At 41.8% G+C, this 19,360-nt stretch overlaps 1 protein-coding gene across 2 annotated transcripts in view; it reads left to right on the top strand.

Annotated features, from left to right (window-relative positions):
* FAXC (failed axon connections homolog, metaxin like GST domain containing) overlaps window positions 1-19,360 on the top strand; it is an 81,616-nt gene that overhangs the window by 50,621 nt on the left and 11,635 nt on the right. Inside the window, exon 5 of one of the 2 annotated variants that reach the window (XM_017889834.1) lies at window positions 7,783-7,899. The exons of the other annotated variant lie outside the window; for it this stretch is intronic. Within the exon in view, the coding sequence (XP_017745323.1) occupies window positions 7,783-7,899 (117 nt within the window). The remainder of the gene's footprint in view (window positions 1-7,782; window positions 7,900-19,360) is intronic. 2 annotated transcript variants of the gene reach the window in all.

Here is a 19,360-nt window from a genome sequence, read left to right as displayed (position 1 = left end):
TCAGTTGATGGGATCTGAGAATTTCTAACTAACACTCAGGTGCTGCTGGTGCTGCTAGACTACTCTCTGAGTAGCCTCACTCTAAGCAATACGTCCCTCTGGGATTTAGCAGAGGCGTGGACAATGAGAGGTTCCAGTAAACTGGGACAGTGCGGGAAGCCTTCATGCAGTGGAGGAGGTAGGACTTGGTCTGAGTCCTAAGGGAAAAGTCAGCCTTAGATAGCCGGAGTTATTTGGAGCAGGGAGGATAGGATGAGCACCTACATGTTTGACTGAAGTAGACCATTCATAGGAGGTAGAGCTCAGCTTGTCCTGCCCAGGTCTGGAGAGTGTTGCACACTGTCAGCTCTCATGCATCCTCCCCAGGGAGGCAGCTCAGAGCCAGGCAGCAAGCAAACAGCCCAGGATTGTGAGCACTCCTCAGTTATGCTGCGTATGCCCCCCCGTTCCCCAATGGAACTTTCAGGTGCATGCGACTCTCTGCTTGTCCCCTCCTATTCTCTTGGTTCCTTTGCTCATCAAGTTCAGCTTGCTTCAGCTTTGCAACTTGCTAGTTCCCTCAATTTGGCCTAAGTTTTCAGGCCTGGATTCTAGACATTCTTCTCAGACTCAATATTGCTTCCATTCTCCCTGGACAACTGTGCGTCTTTGTCCTCTATTGTTCTCCCTGCCCTGCTCATCCAGCCATCCGCTCAGTTACTACTCAGTGGGGGTGAAGGACCTAGTCTACGTGCTCAGTCCTCTTCCACATACTCTTGTCTTTGCTGTGTCCCTTATCTCCTGGTCAACCCTCTGTGGCTGCCCATGATAGCCACAGAAGTGGAAGACAATGTGGGAAGAGCTGGTCAGGCTTGGTGGTCAGGATAAGCAGCCTTGGGTTAATCAAGGTCGCTACAGGCTTATAACCAACGATCCATGACATAGTCCAATCACAGTGAACTCAAGTCTGTGTAAGAGAGCTAATGTCCATCAGGACCCCTTAACATTCTTGTTATTCATGGTTTAGTACTTCCACTCAGTTTTTGGTCATCCTTGGGTGTCCCAATGATTCCTTCATCTACAATATGGCCTTTCTCACAGAGAGGAGCTGCCTAAACCACCAGGAGAGGTCATATGAAATTCTACAGATATCCAGGGCCAACTGTCATTCTCCAGCCGCACAGTAGAACCAGCCACTCCCCCTGCCACTCCCCCTGGGGGCTCTCCTTCTCCAGATCCACATGGCCCCTCCCTTTGGCTGCATAGTCACTGTCCTTGTATTTCATTCCTGTTCTCTGCTCTCTGATTGCCACTTGAAGACCAAGCCATGAGGTCTGTTGGGTCACTCTGGGCACCTGAAGTCACTTTGTTACTATCAGCATGTAGACTCACCCTCATCATTAGGAGGGCTCTGCACCCTTGGGGAGGTGTTCTGGGTGCTTAGCAGCTGGCCTCAGGTGGAGCATACTTCAAAAGGTCTGATGTACCCTCGTCCCTTCACACCCCATGGCTTTGATGTTTTCAATCTTCATTTTCCTTCACCCGTGGTTCACAGTTCACATTCTGAGCTTGGAGGCTGGCGGGGGAGTTACAGGTGCCCACATATCCCTCAGCTGCTTCTGTCCATCCTGTGGAAGTCACCGGATGGTTCACCTCCCAAAAATGAAGCTCACAGTGTCTCATCACCCAAGTCTCCTCCCTCAGTGCCCTTCACAAGTGTCCTGAGTGTTCTGCTTTTGTCAAAACCCCCTGGTTGTGAGATCCGGGGCTACTTTGCGAACCCCAAGAGTGCTGCAGTCTGAAGCCTTTAACTTGGCCTCTTTGTCTCTAAGCCGAGTCAAATCTAATTCGATTTCCTTAAAAAAAATTTCTTTTGCCAAGCTCCCAAAGGCCAAAGCTAGAACAATTTGAGCAACAAAATAATGAGAGTATTGGATTATAGCCTATAGAATAAAATAGGTATCCATTAGTGCATACTTACATAAATAAATAATTGAATACATTAGGAAATGGGAAAGGACAGTAGAATTCTAATCAATACAAAGAATGAGAGAAATCGAAACTCACAATGAAGCAAACACCACAGTAATATTTGCTTCAGATAACATTCACCAATGGACACTAAAATTAGCAGGCCAAAGTTTGAGGAGAAACAGGATATTTATAAAGTGTCAAAGTGTCTCTGTCAAGATTATTAGTTACAAAGGAATAAATCCTAACTTTATAGTGAAAAATCTAGCAGATGTCATCTTTACCACATGGTTAAGATTAATATCATAGTCATAAGATATAGGACATTACATGCTCCCTGATATGATGCCCTGCGAAGGTGTATTAGTCAGGATTCTTCAGAGAAACCGATCCATTAGGATTTATTATACAAAGTTGGCTCACACAATTATGGAAGCTGACAAGTTCCAAGATCTGCAGGATGAACTGGCAAGCTGGAGACCTCGGAGGGACCAGTGTCCCAGTTTGAAGGCAGTTAGGCAGAAGGAAATCTGTCTTCCTTACTCAGGTGAGGGGTCAGGCTTTTTGTTCTATTCAGGCCTTCAACTGATTGGATGAGGCCCACCCACCTTAGGGAGGACAGTCTGCTTTACTCAGTCCACTAATTCACATGCTAATCTCATCCAGAAATACCCCCACAGACACACTGTGCTATTTTTACAACATTTCTGTAAATCTAAAATTATTTTAAAACAAAATTTAAAAGGCTTTCTGCCATCAGGTACTATGAGGACTTTTGAATGATGGGATATTTTTGTATTATTGACATTCGTAACTGTCCTGTGTGTGTGTACACATATATAATTTTATATCTGCCACTCAGAAAAAAAAAAAAAAAAAAAAAAAAAAAAAAAAAAAAAATAAAAAAAAAAAAAAAATAAAAGAAAAAAACCAAAAAAAAAAAAAAAAAAAAAAAAAACAAATAGAAAATTCCACCTATATTTTTGCAGGCGCCTTTGAAAACACCTGATTTCTGTTCTCTTTTCCCTTTTGCATTCTGTATTCCTTCCTGATGAAAGCATCCTTTTGTAAACTTTCACAGCTCAACCCTCCTGCTGTTCCATGCAGTCTTTATCTCTGAGATGAAGATCATTGTGGCACATTGTGGAGACTGAGAGCTTCGGCCAGAAGTCGGGAGATGTGGTAGCATTCTCAGCCTTGTTCTTTACTCACTAATACAGTGTTCTTCTATTTTAACATTTTGAAGCCAGATGGTGAATTTTGGCCAAACATTATATGCACTATTTGATGTGTGGGTTCAAATGATTTTTTTAAATGATTTTTTCTTTTTATCAAAGTCCTGTGTGTTCTATTTTAGGTTTTCCAAATTTTATTCATATTTGTGTTTTACATTTTGCCTTTAAAGTCTTTGGATTCTACAACAGACTTCAAAATTGATGGACTTTACTCTGGTGTTTCCCTTAGAGTCCTTTTGAGTAATTCAAGGACAGCAACATTTTCTTTCTTCCGTTTTTTTTTTTTTGATCACGAAGTCATTGTTGCTCTTAAAACACACACACACACACACACACACACACACAACAAAAATCCTGTTTTCTTCTCTCTGAGGCTGTGTGTAGCCCTTCTCACAATGGTCCTGAAGCCCTCTAATGGCTTCCAGTATGTGGGTAGTCCTGTATTTGGACTTTGAATGGGTTGAGCCTGGTACAATCCCATAGGGAGGACTGTTGGGCCACCTGGCCGACATGCCCTCCTGCCCTAGCAGGATGGCAGGAGAGCTTCTGTACAGTTTCCCTCTGCCTCCCTGCATTCACTTAATGCCAGCAGGGGTGCCGCGGAGGCATGGCGCCAGCGGGATGCAACCCCAGGAGTAACACCTTAGGAATTACTTCTTATGGTATCTGATTTTTCGTTATTATTTCTGTCCAGGTAGTACTTTCTCTGGATTTCCCCCCAGTATTTGGCTAATGGTATAAGACTCAAATGATGGAGAATTTGGTTGACAATGGGAAATAACTAAGGGCTCTAATGTGAATGACTTGATTGTCCTCACCAGAAAAGGCAATTTGGTTAGGTTCAGCATATTGCCCTACTATAGGGTATTCCTTGGTCCTTATGGCATATATAGGAGAAATGATTTTAAAATCACTTCCTGCTTCATTTGTGCTATAACAGTTGTTAACTTGTGTTCTCACCTCCAACCATTTCCTCTTCCTGTCTTTCCTGTGCATTGTCATCAGATACTCAGTTTCCTCAGCTTGTCACTCAAGAGTGGTGAAAGGGGTAGATATTCCTAGAGTACAGCCTGTAGAACCAGGCCAGGCATGTAGTAAATGTGGTATAAGGGTTTGCTAAATAAAAGCAAGAATTGACCCTTACTTTCAAAGAGCTAACAATTTTGCTGGAAAGATAAAATGCACACACACACACACAAACACACATAGACACAGACACACACACACACATGCGCGCGCACACACACACACACTGTGTATAGAGCATTGTGGGAAAATGTCACTCAAGAAGCCCGAGAGAGAAGAGGTAGGATATATCTGCTGTGTGCTCTGCTCAAGTCACCTCAGTTATTCTTCTCATTTTATAGTTGAGAAGGTTAATAGGCATTAAATGCCTTAAAATCCTATAAGGCTATATGTGCAAAAGGGAGATGTAAATACAGGACTGTATGAACTGAAAGCTCCTGTTGCCACCAGAAAGCTTTGAAAGCAGGCTGGAGCTGGACCTTGAAGGATGGATAGAATTGATTCGAGAGAAGTGGTGAGCACATATAAGTTGTGGGGCAGAGAAAGGGTGGGCACAGCAAGAGCAAAGGTGTAGCAGTTGGAGGCATAAAGTGTGCTGGGGAATGGGCGTGGCCTCCGGGTTTGCTAGGATAAGGGAGGAATGAAGGATAAAGCTGGAACCTGTGTTGGAGGCAATGTATAATGCACTTTAAGTTCTAAGTTGAGTTTGGAGTTCATTTCATAACTCATTTCAAAAGCCATGGAAGGTGTTTGAAGGGAGTGACATGATTAAAAGAGTGTCTTAGGGCCGGCTGCAGTGGCTCACTCCTGTAATCCCAGCACTTTGGGAGGCTGAGGTGGGCAGATCACTTGAGGTCAGGAATTCAAGATCAGCCTGGCCAACATGGCTAAACTCTGTCTCTACTAAAATACAAAATTAGCCGGGCATGGTGGCAGCTGCCTGTGATCTCAGCTACTTGGGAGACTGAGGCAGGAGACTCACTTGAACCTGGGAGGCGGAGCTTGCAGTGAGCCAAGATCGGCCCCCCCCCCCCCACCCGGGGAAAAGGCGGAACCTTGTCTAAAAAAAAAAAAAAAAAAAAAAAAGATCTTAGGAAGTTGATCTTCTTATGGTATCTGATTTTTCGTTATTATTTCTGTCCAGGTAGTACTTTCTCTGGATTTCCCCCCAGTATTTGGCTAATGGTATAAGACTCAAATGATGGAGAATTTGGTTGACAATGGGAAATAACTAAGGGCTCTAATGTGAATGACTTGATTGTCCTCACCAGAAAAGGCAATTTGGTTAGGTTCAGCATATTGCCCTACTATAGGGTATTCCTTGGTCCTTATGGCATATATAGGAGAAATGATTTTTAAAAATCACTTCCTGCTTCATTTGTGCTATAACAGTTGTTAACTTGTGTTCTCACCTCCAACCATTTCCTCTTCCTGTCTTTCCTGTGCATTGTCATCAGATACTCAGTTTCCTCAGCTTGTCACTCAAGAGTGGTGAAAGGGGTAGATATTCCTAGAGTACAGCCTGTAGAACCAGGCCAGGCATGTAGTAAATGTGGTATAAGGGTTTGCTAAATAAAAGCAAGAATTGACCCTTACTTTCAAAGAGCTAACAATTTTGCTGGAAAGATAAAATGCACACACACACACACAAACACACATAGACACAGACACACACACACACATGCGCGCGCACACACACACACACTGTGTATAGAGCATTGTGGGAAAAATGTCACTCAAGAAGCCCGAGAGAGAAGAGGTAGGATATATCTGCTGTGTGCTCTGCTCAAGTCACCTCAGTTATTCTTCTCATTTTATAGTTGAGAAGGTTAATAGGCATTAAATGCCTTAAAATCCTATAAGGCTATATGTGCAAAAGGGAGATGTAAATACAGGACTGTATGAACTGAAAGCTCCTGTTGCCACCAGAAAGCTTTGAAAGCAGGCTGGAGCTGGACCTTGAAGGATGGATAGAATTGATTCGAGAGAAGTGGTGAGCACATATAAGTTGTGGGGGCAGAGAAAGGGTGGGCACAGCAAGAGCAAAGGTGTAGCAGTTGGAGGCATAAAGTGTGCTGGGGAATGGGCGTGGCCTCCGGGTTTGCTAGGATAAGGGAGGAATGAAGGATAAAGCTGGAACCTGTGTTGGAGGCAATGTATAATGCACTTTAAGTTCTAAGTTGAGTTTGGAGTTCATTTCATAACTCATTTCAAAAGCCATGGAAGGTGTTTGAAGGGAGTGACATGATTAAAAGAGTGTCTTAGGGCCGGCTGCAGTGGCTCACTCCTGTAATCCCAGCACTTCGGGAGGCTGAGGTGGGCAGATCACTTGAGGTCAGGAGTTCAAGATCAGCCTGGCCAACATGGCTAAACTCTGTCTCTACTAAAAATACAAAAATTAGCCGGGCATGGTGGCAGCTGCCTGTGATCTCAGCTACTTGGGAGACTGAGGCAGGAGACTCACTTGAACCTGGGAGGCGGAGCTTGCAGTGAGCCAAGATCGTGCCACTGCACTCCAACCTGGGCAACAGAGCGAGACTCTGTCTCAAAAAAAAAAAAAAAAAAAAAAAAAGATCTTAGGAAGTTGATAGTGTCAGGTGGGATGTGGAAAGGACTGGAGAAAGGGAGGGGCTATCATGAATGCTAATGTACACTATGTCATTTCATCCTCACAATAGCCCAAAGAAATAGACACTCTTAGTTTCATCCCCATTTCCAGATGGGAAAACTGAGGCTGTAGAGGTTATGTGATGACCAGATTCCCACATTGAATAACAGTGATGCCAGGATGTGAACTAGGCAGATCCATCTCCCCCAGTGCTCCATCCATATGCAGCAGTGTCTAACAGTAGCCTGGGAGATGACTTGGGTCAGTTTTAATAGGTTGAGTGTGATAGTCCGGTGACAAGGCCTGGATGAAGTCAGTAGTGTGAAACGGAGAGATGGGAGCAGTAGTGTGAAACATCCTTTCATGAGAGCCTGATGCCAGGGCTGAGCCTGTGACCTCATAGCTTCTCTTAATGTTTTCCATGGAAGCTGGTCCTCAGAGGTGAGAACCTTGCCAGGACCATGTAGTGTCATGGGAAATGTCACCTCCAAACCTCTTAAGGAGCTTAGGCTTCTTGTTTTTCCTGGGGAAATGTATTTAAATTAATAATATAAGTGCTGATGTTGGCTGTGCTTGCTTTGGGTTACTTTTGAGACGATTTAAGCAAACTTCCAGGTGTTCTTAAGCATCACAGACTTTACTTAACTAGAGTTTGAGATGGGTTCCCCAGAGGTCTAGTGGTGATCAGTTCTCCCTTTTTTCCATGAATGCCCTCCCTCATCTGCTTATTTTGATATGTTCCTTGTGTTTCTATCCTATGGGTTGATGTATCACATGATTGCTTAATTCATTTTACCTTTGTTCTATTTTTTTTTTTAAGCAAACGGGTGTGCATGCATTTCGACTCTGCAAAGTTTTTTGGTATTCAGTATAAGAATGTGTAATAGAGTGTGCTGCATGCCATTGTGATGATGTGAGGTAGTGCGGGCCAGCCCAGTGACTTCTCTGCTTTATTTACTGCAGGTGATAAGAAGTACATCATGGGGCCCAAGCTTTCCACTCTTGATGCCACTGTCTTTGGACACTTGGCACAGGCAATGTGGACCTTACCAGGGACAAGACCTGAACGGCTGATCAAAGGCAAGCCCTACACACCTCTTCAGGTTTTGGGGCTTATTGGGGCTGGGTGGACAGTGGGGTAGCACAGTGGAGAATTCTAGACCAATGCTTTGGTCTTGGGTGTGCTTTATGGAGACACCAGGCTGTGGTGTACAGGGCTAGGGTTGGTTCTCTGTACTCAGGATACTTTGGGGTGGAAGAGAGTCTGGGCTTCTCACCTGTTGTCTTGCCCAGACTATGTTCTTAGTAGTGCTGACACAGATCCTGCCATGTTTTTATGCTAGCGCTTTTCTTCCATCTGCTTACATAGTGGGACTTAAGATTTGTTCCTGAAATAGGGCTTGAATTCCACCTAGTGCCCTTGGTTTGCTGGTCTTCCTTAATTTCCTTTGGGCAATGGGGGCTCCCCACTTTCTGGTATATCCAGTGCTACAGCAACCACGGTGGCGTGATGCTGATGAACTCACTGGCTGTTTCAGATCTTCTGAGTCTAAACTGTTCTTAGATGTTGCACATGTAACTATAAGTACATAGGATTCTGTGCCATTTGCATTGAAGCCATTCTCTCCTCCTGTTCTAAAAGAGTGGCTGTAGATCATACACTAAGAGTAGCAGAGCGGCCGGATGCAGTGGCTCATGCCTGTAGTCCCAGCACTTTGGGAGGCCAAAGCGGGCAGATCACAAGGTCAGGAGTTCGAGACCAGCCTGGCCAACGTGACAAAACCCCATCTCTACTAAAAATACAAAAATTTAGCTGGTCATGGTGGCATGCACTGGTAATCCCGGCTACTCGGGAGGCTGAGGCAGGAGAATCGCTTGAACACAGGAGGCAGAGGTTACAGTGAGCCAAGATCATGACACTGCACTCCAGCCTGGGTGACAGAGTAAGACTCTGTCTTACATTAAAAAATAAAACTAGTAGAGCTAAAAAGTTCAAGACTGTGGGAAAATGAAAATGTCAACAAATACTGTGTAAGTCTAGTGCTTTCCAAAGTATTATTATTATTATTATTTTTGAGACAGAGTCATGCTGTGTCACCCAGGCTGGAGTGCAGTGGTGCAATCTTGGCTCACTGCAACCTCCGCCTCCCGAGTTCAAGAGATTCTCCTGCCTCAGCCTCCTGAGTAGCTGCGATTACAGGCATGAACCACCATGCCCAGCTAATTTTTGTATTTTTAATAGAGATGAGGTTTTGCCATATCAGTCAGGCTGGTCTTGAATGCCTGACCTCAAGTGATCTGCCCACCTTGGCTTCCCAAAGAACTAGGATTACAGGCATGAGCCACCACGCCTGGTCGCCCAAAGTATTATTAATTTTGACCAAAGAAATACAATCTTAGTACTTTTTTTGTGTGATGTGTACCTTGGATGTGAGGCCTATCAGAATTACAAGAGACATGACAGGGGAAGCTAAGGAGCAAGGATAGGTAGAACCCGTGCTAGAGGATGAACATATGTGTGGGTGGGTGTGGGGTTGTAGCCAAAAGTAAAATTCATGGTGGAAATGGCATACAAAAAGACAGTTCACCTTGGATTGATGTGCAAGGGACCAGATCTTGGTGTGTGTGTGTGTGTGTGTGTGTGTGTGTGTGTGTGTGTGGTGGGGTAGGGTGGTGGGATATACAGATGGTTCCTGACTTACCATTGTTTGACTTATGATTGTTCAACTTTAAGGTTGTGAAAAACAATACTTGTTCGGTAGAAACCATACTTTGAATTTTTATCTCTTCCTGGGCTGTCTATATGTGTGGTGAAATACTGTCTTCTGATGCCGAGTGGTGGCATTGAGCCACACTTCCCAATCAGCCATATAATCATGAGGGTAAACAACTGATACTGTACAGTGTGCTGTGTTTCCAGATGATTTTGCCTTACTGTAGGTTAATGTAAGTGTTCTGAGCACGTTTAAGGCAGGCTAAACTAATGTATGTATGATGTTTGGCAGGTTAGGAGTGTTAAATGCATTTTGGACTTTATATATATATGTGTATATATACACACACACCCACATATATACATATGTACATATACATATACATATATATATTTTAATGGGGTCTTGCTCTGTTGCCTAGGCTAGAGTGAAGTGGCATGATTATAGCTTACTGTAATCTCAAACTCCTGGGTTCAAGTAATCCTCCTGTCTCAGTCTACTGAGTAGTTGGGACTTCATGAGTGAGACACCATGTCCAGCTAATTAAGAAAACTTTTTTTTAAAATAAATGAGGTCTTCCTGTGTTGCCCAGGCTGGTCTTGACATCCTGGCCTCAAGTGATCCTCCTATCTCAGCCTCCCAAGTAGCTGAGATTACAGGTATGAACCACCATGCCCAGCTGACTTATGATATTTTTAGCTTTCAATGGGTTTATAGGGATGTATCCCCATGTAAGTCGAGGAGCATCTGTATGTGGCAGCCAGGGCTTCTGGGAGAGGCTTCCCCTGCATAGTTGCGTGGGAACTGTTTGAGGCAGTACCTAAGCAAGTACCTGGGGGCCAGGGATGTGGGGATCAAAGTTCAATAATTAGGTTTGGGGAAGAGGATTGACAAGAGTTAATCAAAATGCTTATGTCCAACTGGGCAGGCTGGGTATGTAGATGAGAGACCAGTAGAATAGCACATAGAATGCTCTTAATAAATGTCGGATGGATAGCTGGATGGGTGAATGGATAGATGGATAAATAGATGGACAGATGGATGGGTGAATGGATGGATGGATAGATGGATGGATGGAACCAAGCAAGGCAGAATCATACAAGAAACTGAGGCAGGCAAGCAGTCATGTGTGGGTGTCATGTAGATGGGTGGGGAGGTGGAGACTGCAGCTCTGTGTGAGTGTGTGTGTTTGTGTGTGTGTGTGTGTGTATGTGTGTGTCGATTCATGTGCATGCCCAGGAGGTTAGACCAGGCTGACGCCAGCAGCACTCACTCTCCAGATCCTCTTATTGATGGGGACAGAGCCCCAGATACATTATCAGACTTCATTGGAATGGGTTAGGTATTGATCTAAGGTCTTCTGGAAGTTCAGCTGAGTGGGACTAGGGATAGTATGGACTGTCATTTAATTTCCTAAATGGTCATTATGAGGATATTCCTTGTTTTGCAATACACTGGAACTTCTCTAAACTAAATATGTTATCCCATTGGTGAGGTTTGTGGCATTTAAAATATCAGTTTCCCTTTAATTTAATCATATTTTTCCGTAGTGGTCTAAAAGATGTTGATTCCTTTTAGTTCATTTAGGGCTGTGTTTTATATCCATTCTTTGTTCCTGTTATTTCCTACTCTGTTCCCTCCATTCTCCTACCATACCACCCTTACACACCCACATGTACACACCCACCCACATCTACTCACATGCTCTATACACACCCCCCACACACTCACTTGTACAGTTATACCTACACTTCTACCCGAACACATCCCTACATACACACGTGTGCACATACACATACAAATGTGCACACACACACTGTTGTGGTCATCTGTTACTTCGTCTGAAGTATTTAGAGACCCCATTATCAGTAGAACTCACAGACTATAGAATTTTTTCTTTCAGAAATGATGCATTTTTTGTTATGATTTGGCCCTTTTCTCTGTTACTTCCTGAAAGGACTTGAGGCATTTAGTGTTCTTTTGAAAGAAATGATCAGCCTTTTGGAGGATTGATTTTGGGCCTCGTGCACATCTGGGGAGTCTGACACCATTGTCTGCAGGGGGCTTTTGGCACATAGTTGCATGTACTTTGATTCTTAAAGTAGCTTCCAACTTTCCCTGGGTACTGGTGTAGCATGAATTATTAAAGTCCACAGGGATCTCTAAATCCCATTTTAGGCATTAGTTCCATACCCTTTCTAAATCTTTGGAGGGGAGCTGATAACGTGCAGCCAAACTACTACTGCCGTAATTTGCTCTCAACCTCTTTGCCTGCCTTTGCTGTCTCTGTGGTAGAGACTTTCTCAAGAGGTAACGTGAGAAGGATTAAGTAGAAACAACAAGTAGCCTGGAGATTTTAGAACTGGGTGAAACCTAGGCATGTGAATGGCTCGGATTCAGGCAGTTTTTTGCTTTAGCTTTGGAACGGCAGAAGCACCACTGGCCTTGCCTCATTGTGAGTGTGTTTGGATGAATATTAGTTTTTTGGTCCAGTGTATTATTTACAAAGCCACACAAGCTACTTCTGGAACCATGTAGAATAGTATGAAAGTTTCCTTCATTTAGATGAGCAGGAGGACAGGCTTTGAATATACATATGTATGCATTTATCTATCTAGATAGACATATAAATATGAGTAATAATTTGCTTACTGAAGAAAATTTAGAAAAGATAGAAAAGTTTTAAAAGAATAAAAAATAACTTGTGACACCATATTTCACAGAGAATGATTGCTGATATTGTGGTATGTATCTAATCTTTTATCAAATAGAAGTATGTATATATATATTTTAAGCTGGGACCATAATGTTGATACAATTATAACCTAAAGTTTTAAAATTAACTATATTTTGGCCATTTCCCTTGTCATGAAATATTCTTCAAAATGGTATTTTTAATAGTTGCAGAATATCCTATCCTATGGCTACATGGTAATTTATGTGATTAATCTATTTCTGGACTTGTGGGTTGTTTTAAATAACTTTTACTAATATTCTATGGTGAATATTGTTATAAATATATACTCTTGCTCATCTCTGGTTATTTCCTTAGGCTAAATTTCTTGTTCGGTAATTACTCTCTCAAAGGGCATAAGCTCTTTCTTGGTCTACATGGCTAAATTGCTTTCTAGAAAGATTATACCAATTTATATTCTCATGAGCAAAGTCTGAAAGTACTTCCAATTTTGTTCCTTGATTGGGGTTGAATATAATTTATTTTGAAATTTTTGCCATTTTATACTAAAAAAATCTCAGCTTTATTATTAGTAACATTCTTAATGTGGAATCAGATTTGATATTTTAATCAGGGTTCTTATTAGAGAATTGCATGTGGATTGGGGTGCTCCTTAGAACCAATGTGGAAAGCTTAAGAAAGCTGAGAAAAGTGAAATTGAAGCCATAATGGGTCAAGAACTCTGCAGCGTGTCTGCCTGTCCTCCAGAGTCCTATCAAAACCACAGACCTTAATGCGATTTTCTGAATTAGGAGGAGCCCAGCCTTTTGTGCTCTAGGAAAAACCTCATTCAGCAACTTTCACCAGCAATTATTTATTGTACTTGAATGTCTTTTTTACTTAATACTTGATAGATTAAAAAGTGGAAAAAATGCTGCATCTCCTTGACCAGCATGTAAATATCTCCTCACTCCTGCACTCTTACTATCCTCCATCTGGAGGGAAGTGTTCAGGAAGAGGTTTCTGTGAGGAGATTTGGGTTTCAGGAAAGGGCTGGATCAAATTACCTTGGCCTGTTTTTGTATTTGGAGATCTGTGAATTAATATTTTTTAGCTTCAAGGAGACAAGGGAAGGGGGGTGTTTTCATTACAGTATTCAAGTATTTTAGGAATTTTTCTGAAGAGGATATATGCTCAGTGTCCTCTATGCCTGCATGACAGATGCTAAAAGGAGCAACCAAGGGTGTAGTCAGTGCCTAGCGTGGATCTGGAACAGGGAAGTGCTGAGTAAATACCTGTAGAGCAAATGAGTGTGTTTGGATGTTGGCCTGGGTTTTCCAAGTTATTTGCTGGTTTGTGACCGAGGGCTGGCAGGTGCTGCTGTGAGACATTGGCAGGCTTCTCTCTCACCTGCATTCCTGCCTTGCATGATTGGCAGCTGGGAGAACCTTAGTTCTGGATTCTGGATTTGGTTGACAATGTTTGCAGCATCAAATTGTACAGAATGTTTTGATTATTAGAGAAATTAGAGGAATACAGGAATATAAAATGTGTCACTTTATTCAAAGAGCAGGGAGGGTGTTTCCATTTGAGAAACTTTAAGAGAAAGTCTTTATTCTATCTGGGATTATCTTCTGGGTAGAGGGGCATTCGGCTTTCTGATAAATATCCTCTCAAGTTGTCTGAGAATATCACTTTGTTTCTTACCAATTGATTTTATTGGATTTTTAAATATGAAAAGTAATACGTGATGGTTACAGTAAGTTGAATTACAAAGGTATAGTTTAAAAAATTTATGGCCTTCTCCTCATCCATGTCCAATATTATTTCCACAGAATAACCAATATTAAGGATTTAATGTAAATCCTTTTGTGCCTTTTTTCAGGTACATATTTGCATATGCATATATGTGTTTCAGTTTGTTTATTTTCACTGTTTTTAAACTAAATGGAATTATATATACACATTATCTATAACTTGTTTTTTTCACTTAACAGAATATCATATCATTTTAACAGCTTCACAGTAGTCTATAGCATAGATGCACCTTAATTTATTTAATCAAAACCTATTGATGGAGATTCAGGCTGTTTTCATCTTTTACTTTTCTTCTTTTTTTTTGCTTAAAAAAGCTTCATTTGATATCCATGTACATATATCTTTACATACCACTGCTTTCATTATAGTTGAATAGAGTACTAAAAGTGAAATCCTGGGCCAAGAGATATGCACATTTAAATTTTTGATAGATAACATCAGATTACTTTCCAAAAAAGGTTATAGCAATGTATGCCTCTGCCAGCCATGTAGTACAATGCCTGACCCTCCACATTCTCATCAGCATTGGATGTTATCAGACTTTTTTTTTTTTTTTNCCACTGTTGGTGGGCACCTAGGTTATTTTCATGTCTTTGCTATTGTGAGTGTTGCTGCTATAAATATACAAGTTCATGTGTATTTTTCTTACAACAATTTATTTTCCTTTGAGTATATACCCAGTAATGGGATTGCTGCATCAAATGGTAGTTATATTTTTAGTTGTTTGAGAAATCTCCAACTGCTTTCCACAGGTGTTAGACTAATTTACATTCCCACAGTGTATAAGCATTCCCTTTTCTCTGCAGCCTTGACAACATCTGTTATTTTTTTGATTTTTTAATAAGAACCATTCTGACTGGTGTGAGATTGTGTCTCATTGTGGTTTTGATTTGTGTTTCTCTGATGATTAGTGATGCTGAGCATCTTTTCCTACGCTTGTTGGCTACTTGTGTGTCTTCTTTTGAGAAGTGTCTGTTCACGTATTTTGTCGACTTTGGAATGAGGTTATTTGTTTTTTGCTTATTGATTCGTTGAACTCCTTGTAGATTCTTGGTATTAGTCCTTTATTGGAGGCATAGTTTGCAAATATTTCCTCCCATCCTGTAAGGTGTTTGTTTACTCTGTTGATAGTTTCTTTTGCTATGCAGAGGCTCTTTAGTTGTCTAATTAGGTCCCATTTGTCTATTTTTGGTTTTGTTGCAATTGCTTTTGGGGACTTAGTCATAAATTGTTTCCCAAGGTCAATGTTTAGAATGATGTTTCCTAGGTTTTCTCCTAGTATTCGTATAGTTTGAAGTCTTACATTTAAATATTAAATCCATTTTGAGTTAATTTTTATATATGGTGAAAAGGAGGGGTACAGTTTTACTTTTCTGCCTATGGCTAGCCAGATATCCCAGCATAATTTAGTAAATAGATAGTCCTTTCCCCATTGCTTATTTTTGTCAACTTTGTTAAAGACCAGATGGCTGTAGATGTGCAGCTTAATTTTTATGTTCCCTATTCTGTTCCACTGATCTATGTGTCTATTTTTGTACCAGTATCAAACTGTTTTGGTTACCGCAACCTGGTAGTATAGCTTGATGTTGGATAATGTGATGAACAGAAATGCAAAATTCTCAAGAAAATACTAGCAAACTGAATTCAATAGCAAACTAAAGGTATCACACATAATGATCAAATAGGATGCAATAATTGTTTGACATGCAAATCAATAAACGTGATACATCCCATCAACAGGATGAAGGGTAAAAATCACAAATGTTTAACAAACTTTTACCTCCTTTCATAATTAAAAACAACTCAACAAATTAGGTATATAAAGAATGTACCCAAACATAAAATGGCCATATATGACAAGACTGCAGATAACATCATATGTAATGGATAAAAGCTGAAAGCATTTTCTCTAAGATCAGAATGAGACAAGAATGCCCATTATTGCCACTGCTCTTCAACATATACATCAAAAACTGTTATTAGTGAGGCCGGGCGTGGTGGCTCAAGCCTGTAATCCCAGCACTTTGGGAGGCCGAGACAGGCGGATCACGAGGTCAGGAGATTGAGACCATCCTGGCCAACATGGTGAAACCCCGTCTCTACTAAAAAATATAAAAAACTAGCCAGGAGAGGTGGCGGGCGCCTGCAGTCCCAGCCACTCGGGAGGCTGAGGCAGGAGAATGGCATAAACCCGGGAGGCAGAGCTTGCAGTGAGCTGAGATCCGGCCACTGCCCTCCAGCCTGGGCGACAGAGCGAGACTCCATCTCAAAAACAAAAACAAACAAACAGAAAAAACCTGTTATTAGTAATAAGTGAATTCAGAAAAGTTGCCATATAAAAAAGCAACATGTAAAAGTCAGTTGTGTCTCTACACACTAACAATGAACTATCCAAAAAGGAAATTAAGAAAGCAATTGCATGTATAATGGCATCAAAAATTATAAAATACATAGGTATAAATTTGACCAAGGAGGTGAAAGATCTGTGCAATAAAATCTATAAAATATTGATGAATGAAATTAAAGAAGACACAAGTCAATGGTAACCATCTTCAGTTCCTGGATTGGAAGCATTGATATTGTTAACATGATCAGACTTTTTTTTACCAGTCCAGTGGATGAAACTGTTACCGATTGTTGAGTACATTTTGAAGAAATGCAGTTTTCTATTATTTTGCAAAGTTTATGTCTTCTGTATAAGCTTTTTTTTTTGAGATAGAGTCTCACTCTATCTCCCAGGCTGGAGTGCAGTGGCAAGATCTCGGCTCACTGCAGTCTCCGCCTCCCTGGTTCAAATGATTCTCCTGCCTCAGCCTCCTGAGTAGCTGGGACTACAGGCACCTGCCACCACAACCGGCTAATTTTGTATTTTCAGTAGAGATGGGGTTTCGCCATGTTGGTCAGTCTGGTCTCGAACTCCTGGCCTCAGGTGATCCGCCTACTTTGGCCTTCCAGAGTGAGGAGATTACAGGCATGAGCCACTGCGCCCGGCCTGTATAGGCATTTATATTAACACAGGCTTATCTCTGTCACACACACACACACAGACCACTCCACACAACCTATTTCTGCTGCCAACTTTTCTGTTCTTTTGTCCAGTAACATGTTAAGTGGCTCAGCTGATGTTGAATCTAGCCACAGAAAGGGATAGGCAAAGCCAGAAAAGATAAAACCGAACTATAGATGTCCACTCTCTGTTTCACTCTTTATCAGGGGCAGGAATTGAGGAGTGTGTGGGCTCCCAGCTCTTGGCTCATCAAAGCAAACCCTTTCTCAACTACATGTGGGAATGATCACTTCTTTTATGGTAACTCATTGCCATTAAGGGGTGGCACCTGTCTCCTCACAAGTCTTGAGACCTCAAGAATAATTACAGAAAATATTCCATGACAGGTAGTGCAATACTATTAATTCCCAGGCCATGCTGTCAGCTCATCAGTAGAGAGCTGAGTGGAGGTGAAGGGCATGAGGACTAAGGAGGTTAATATGAATTCAAAAGGTGAGTGAAGCACTTCACATGCCTGGCACACAAGCAGGACTATATAACTCTTTGCTATTATGATTATTAATTGTTATTATTGCATACTGAAGTGGTATTGATGTCACATGGTCACAGAACAGGCAACTCTTCCGGAGAAAGGTGAAGAAACAAGCCTGTAGAAAGAAAAGCCATGAATGAAGTGGTATTCATAGTGGATCTTGTGAATAGATTCTGATTTTCTGTAGGAAAAGCTAGCAAGGAATGGATTTGATTGAGTCAAACAGGGCTGGCCCCGGGTCCTACTGTGAAGTGACTGTATTTCATCTTTGATGTCTGTTTACCTCCCCAATTAGATATTTTATTTTCTCTTGCTGCTGCCTTCACATCTTTATTAAATTCTTGGTTCCCTGGCATTGGCAGCAATACCTGGTGAGGCGTTTCATGACTGTCCCCATGAGGGAGAAAGTAAGTGAAGGTTTTCCAGGCTGCATCTCCTCAAAAGGAGCAATGGTGTTGACTTCTGAGTTTCTGGCTCCTGAGCATGTGCACAAATATCTTTTAGAAGAGAATAGATTTTACATAGTGGGGTTGAGCTGTTATGATTTGAGAAGACTGGAAATGGTGACCTGGAACCAGTACGTGTCCATGGGATCCATTAAGCAGGGGATTTGTTTTGTTATGTGTTGCAGGGGTGTATGCAAAACAGCAATCAAGTTTTGAAAATTTTAACAACATGGGAAAATGTTTACAATAATGTTACAGGAGATAATATGTAATAATAATGGCAATAGGTAAATAGAAAAAATACTGAAAGAACTTACACCAAGATTTTTTTTTTTTTTTTTTTGAGACGGAGTCTTGCTCTGTCGCCCGGGCTGGAGTGCAGTGGCCGGATCTCAGCTCACTGCAAGCTCTGCCTCCCGGGTTTACGCCATTCTCCTGCCTCAGCCTCCTGAGTAGCTGGGACTACGGGCGCCCGCCACCTCGCCCGGCTAGTTTTTTTGTATTTTTAGTAGAGACGGGGTTTCACAGTGTTAGCCAGGATGGTCTCGATCTCCTGACCTCGTGATCCGCCCGTCTCGGCCTCCCAAAGTGCTGGGATTACAGGCTTGAGCCACCGTGCCCGGCCTAATTTTTGTATTTTTAATAGAGATGGGGTTTCACCATATTGGCCAGGCTGGTCTCTTGGCCAGGCTGATCTCGAACTCCTGACCTCATGATCTGCCCGCCTCAGCCTCTCAAAGTGCTGGGATTACAGGCTTGAGCCACCACGCCCAGACACTACTAATTATTTTTATTTTTTATTTTTTATTTTGAGACAGGGTCTCCCTGTCACCTAGGCTGGAGTACAGTGGTGCCATCTTGGCTCACTGCAACTTTCACCTCCCAGGCTCAAGAGATCATCTCACGTCAGCCTCCTGAGCAGCTAGGACTACAGGTGTGCACCACCATGCCTGGCTTATTTTTGTATTTTTTGCCTCACTCTGTTGCCTTGGCTGATCTCAAACTCCTGCTGGGCTCAAGTGATTCTCTTGCCTCGGCCTCCCAAGGTGCTGGGAAGATAGGCATGAGCCACCATGCCCAGGCAAATTTTTTCTTTTACTGTCTCATTTCATAATATTGAAATCACAATCCCTCATGAATTAATTATTAAAACTTTTTTATTTAATGTAACTTTTACATTTGCACCACTGCATTCCAGCCTGGGTGACAGTTGAAACTCCATCTCAAAAAAATAAATAAATAAATAAAGCAAGCCAGGTAACTTTCAGAATAATAATGGTGTTTTAGATATGAAGATTTTAGAATAAGTTTTAGTGGACAGGTTTTTTTTTTTTTTTTTTTTTTTTTTTT

Source organism: Rhinopithecus bieti, unplaced genomic scaffold (assembly GCF_001698545.2).
Source record: "Rhinopithecus bieti isolate Rb0 unplaced genomic scaffold, ASM169854v2 scaffold_18624, whole genome shotgun sequence".
Classification (NCBI taxonomy): Eukaryota; Metazoa; Chordata; class Mammalia; order Primates; family Cercopithecidae; genus Rhinopithecus; species Rhinopithecus bieti.
The sequence above is the reverse complement of the archived record's forward strand: the minus strand, read 5'-3'. Positions and strand labels throughout refer to the sequence as shown.